The sequence below is a fragment of the Phocoena sinus genome, chromosome 7 (assembly GCF_008692025.1).
Source record: "Phocoena sinus isolate mPhoSin1 chromosome 7, mPhoSin1.pri, whole genome shotgun sequence".
Taxonomy (NCBI): Eukaryota; Metazoa; Chordata; class Mammalia; order Artiodactyla; family Phocoenidae; genus Phocoena; species Phocoena sinus.
The window spans coordinates 57,970,914-57,975,402 of record NC_045769.1 but is presented as its reverse complement, the minus strand read 5'-3'; the positions used below and the strand labels follow the sequence as shown (position 1 = coordinate 57,975,402).

The following is a 4,489-nucleotide window of genomic DNA, read 5'->3' as shown; positions in this document are numbered from 1 at the left end:
GCCCTTTACAAATATTTTGCATTGTCACTCTTATTTTACTCAGGTAGCATTCTATTTTCTAAATCTTGGGGCTAATGAGACAAGAAATAAAAAATTAAATTGGATTTTTAGAAAAAGAGATTCAAATGGGCAGCATTCAGCTAAAGCTTCTTTTTCCTTTTTCTTTTTCTAATAGTGGTGAGCACTATTTTGGTTTTCAACCTCATTACACTTCTATTCATAGAGCATGGTATAAAAACTTTAAGCCTCAAATGTTTTAAATAAAACAAATCATGCATCAATGAAAAGAAGACCATAATGGCTTTTTTTTTGTAGCTTGCCTAGTGCAGTTCGCAACTGGTCTCACAGCATTAGCTAAAGAATTCCCATTAGTATTAATATGCCCTTAAGTTCTAACTGTCCTATCATTTAAGCAATAATTTGAGGATCAATTCAATTTCATGGGAATTTCACCATGCCAGGCCAGCCCTGTGGCTTTGTGCACAGAGGAATTTAGTTGTTGAGACACTGAAGTTTTCACAGTCTTTTGTGGAATAATTGAACACATACACACCCACCACACACATGTCATTAAACTAACATCTTGGATGAAACCAGTTATCAAATAAAGGTAGCTTCTGTGGTATGGATGCCCATCAGCTCCACACCTTTCTTCTGGATCCTAGTTTGTCTTCAGACACCATAGAGAATAGGTCATCCAGGAAAATATCAGGGTTGGTCCCTGAAGAGATTTAAGAGACACTTAAGGAATACTTGAGTCCCTATTCTGTCCGGTTGCTGTCTTGGCTTAAGGCATTGCCTCTAGAAGGTCTCTGATAAGACAACAATTTCTGATCTGGGAGAGTTAACAGAAACTCATTAGCAGGGTTCCCTACATGTAGTAAGAATATATGCTTGCTCATTGAATTGAAATAGCACCCATGAGATCACATCCATGTAATCTGCCCAATCAGTAACGAGCAAGAGCATTGCAGGACAGAGCGAGTCCTGAGTGCTGTGTGGGGGGCAGAGAAGAGAGCAGAAAATAAAACACCCACCTGAAAATACAGAATTCTTATGTAACTGAAAAAGGTTTAGAAAGAGGCTTCATTGTATACTGAACAAACTATATTCTTGACACAAAAATTATTTTTACTGGTTGTGGGAAAGTTCAGAGAAGTCACCACTATAACCTTAGGCAGCATTTTATATCTCATTCACTGGAAGTAGAAGAGGTTGAGGAATAAGAACATTGCACCAAAACTGATAGGTTGTAAGACTTCTGAACTTTGACACTAAGAAACCCACAAAACCCAGCAAGTCTCCTGGCTGATCTTGGAACTTCCTCCTGTTACGTTCTTTATAGATAATCCTGCTCCAACCTTAGTTTAGTTTCCTAGGACAAACCCTGAACTTGATCAGTTATAAGAGTCATGCAACATGCACTAAGAAAATGAAATACAAGCTCTTCTACTATAAGATATATATGTGTTTCAAATGATACTTGCATTCTGCAAAATCAGAAAAAAGGGAAAAAAAAGTAGCAAACCACTCAAAACTTAAGCAACTTTATAATGAAAACACCAACACAGAGAATAATAAACCTAATAAAAATATTTTCAGTTTTTTTAAAAAAGTCGTTAACTTACTAATTTAAAAGACTACTGCAAACACAGGAATTTTTACCTTTTTTTTGTTGTTGTTGTTGTATGCGGGCCTCTCACTGTTGTGGCCTCTCCCGTCGCGGAGCACAGGATCCGGACGCGCAGGCTCAGCGGCCATGGCTCACGGGCCCAGCCGCTCCGCGGCATGTGGGATCTTCCCAGATCAGGGCACGAACTCGTGTCCCCTGCATCGGCAGGCGGATTCTCAACCACTGCGCCACCAGGGAAGCCCTAATTTTTACCTTTTTTAAAAAAAAGATGTATATTTCACCACAATGAAAAGAGAGAGAGAGAGAGAGAGAGAGAGGGAGAGGGAGAGAAGACAGCTTGATGGAAGGGATGAAATGAAAGAGGCTACTGATTTGAGAAGACAAGTTCCAAATACCCAAAGATCAGAGAGAACCACACACTCAGCACTTCTAAGACAAAGCACATGGCCACAGTGTTCACAGGTTGGTCTTCTCTTTAACTTAGTTTGGCTGTAGGTTCTATATTCTGTGTTCTTCTAGCTTGCTGCATTCAGCTGCTGTTGTTTGCTGATGCAAAACATTAATGATCTGAGGAAAATCATGTAAGACCAACATGACTTCTGACTTATACTGGCCTCATTCTCCTAATTACCAGTTGCATAAGAGCTAATTCCTGTTACAGAAACATGCTACAGACTCCCCTGGAAAAGCTGTCATCCAAGTGTTGACATGGTATTTTCTGAGAACATAGAAGACATCTGAGAATCCTATGCATTACTTCTTTAACCATCTAGAGGCAGAAGCCTGAACCAAATAACCTCCAAGCCCCATCTAGCTCTTCCATTTTAGGAATATTCAATTTTGGAGGCGCAAGAGCAATGTAATTTTTTTTATGATACATAAATGACAATAACAGTAGATGAAATAGATGTGGATGACAATAAATGTAGATACTAATTGGTAGGAGATCATTGCCCAATACCTTACGTGGAAGAGGAATTTTTCATAGCGTAATGATTTTGAAATTCCAACGTAACAAGGGAGCTTAGTCAAATGAGAGGACAGTTAATCAAGTCAGCCATCAGGGGTACCCATGCTTTGGGGAAACAAGTGTCCAAGGTCTATCAGGGTTTTAGATCCAGGAAGGATCACTTTGTTTATAGCCCTTTGAAGACACACTTGTGGAAATCAAAATTTCCACTCTTTGAGATTATTCAACTAATGCATGACCAACAGTCTATACTCTAATCTGTTGCTTTTCACCAAAAGGATTTATCCAGGCCTCTTTTCTTTTTTTTTTTTTTTTAAGTCTTAATTTCAGAGTTTTATTGTATTGCACTAAGGGAACAGCAGAACGGTTATACAATGTTCTCTCTCATTCAGTTTTGAAAATCTAAAGTACTTGCAAACTCTTAAGAATATCTTTACCACCAGATTAGAACACTAAGTATAATAACCAATTTCTTAATAAGTGATGTCTTACAAATCAAAACACATTTAAAATAGCTTTAAATGCATTCTTCACAAGTAAGTCAGCATATATTTTTGTATCATGTTCACTTATGCTTAAGAATTAAAGCAAGTATATTACTCTGGTGGAAATACAGGAAATCTCTCATTCATGCAATATACAGGGATAATATTTCAAGTCAAAGGGAAAAAAATCCCACTCATTTTTTTAATGCATCCATATATAATCACCTACATGATAGACAAGGAAACCCATGAAGTTTCCACAGGTCAGATATATATTTTCAATTCATCAGAAGCACCTGATATCTACAGCTAATTTTTAATTAAATGGCATTTCAATAAAACCAAAATGAGCCCTACAACTTCTATAAACAAAAGCTTCCAATGGACTAAGGACAGTCAGTAATTAATGCAGTCATTCAAGGGATTATGGCTGTTCCTTAAGGAGTGCAAGTTCAAACCTGTCAACACCAGAGGTATCATTTCATATTAATTTATATGTCATTCCATTTAAATTCTTTATCCAAGTATAACATATGAAAACAGTCTTTCCACAAGCAAAAAATGTGGAAACATTTAAAAAATAAGGAGACATTTTTTAAAGTAACTGATCGGATTCCATAGGCTACTCTTGGAAACAGGATCTTGCTGGATAGAATCCCTTCATTTGGTGGCTTTTTGCATGCACTTAACTGGACCAGTTCTTCTGAGTGTTGTTCTAAGAGCTCACCAAAACATAGATCATGCCATATAGGTAGTAAAAAACTACTAGAAGATGAAAAGCTAATTTGCACCATCCTTCTTTCTGACAATATGCTAGAATATCTGCATTCATGATGCTTGTAGGGTCATAGAGTCCTGGTCCACTCATCACTGGTCTACTCATATACCTCCAAATATGATATGCCAAGAGGGGCATATTGAGACCCAGAGCAAGCCACTCTGCTGCACAAAGAAACATGACACAGAAGAAAGCATGGATGAGGTACTCTGGAAGGACAAGAGGATTCAGGGTGTTACACTGGTCTATAGGATTCCTGTAATCAGTCTTCAGCTCATCAAATGCTATAATATGCCAAATGGCGGAGAAGATGAGTGCAGCGGTGAGCAGCAGCGCCAGCATGTAGCAGAAGGCCGTGAACTTGAACGCCGTGGCTGGGGCAGGCCTCTTTTCTTTAGGCTCTTCTCGAAGCTAAGCAGCTCACCCTTTTAATCTGCTTATTCATCACAAAATATGAAACACAAAATAAAAGCAGTGCTTGACTTTCCATAACTGCCTTTTGTTTTAACTTGTTGGCCCCCTTTTGCCCTATTTGAATAGTAGTGTATCTCCTTCACATTCCAGTCTTAATGAGGTTATTTACCTTGCATACCCAATGAGATTATACCTTATATAATAAATTC

The 4,489-nt window shown here is 38.1% G+C and overlaps 1 protein-coding gene across 1 annotated transcript; it reads right to left on the bottom strand.

Annotated features, from left to right (window-relative positions):
* Positions 1–3,686: 3,686 nt before the first annotated feature.
* Positions 3,687–4,238, bottom strand: LOC116756794 (protein cornichon homolog 1-like). Its single transcript, XM_032637742.1, has one exon. It carries the CDS (start codon positions 4,206–4,208, stop codon positions 3,804–3,806), a length of 405 nt encoding a protein of 134 aa, XP_032493633.1. The 5' UTR covers positions 4,209–4,238; the 3' UTR covers positions 3,687–3,803.
* Positions 4,239–4,489: the final 251 nt, after the last annotated feature.

What these genes read in the sequence shown, in the direction of transcription:
- LOC116756794 (XM_032637742.1), bottom strand. Translation starts at nt 4,208, where the DNA reads ATGCTGGCGCTGCTGCTCACCGCTGCACTCATCTTCTCCGCCATTTGG.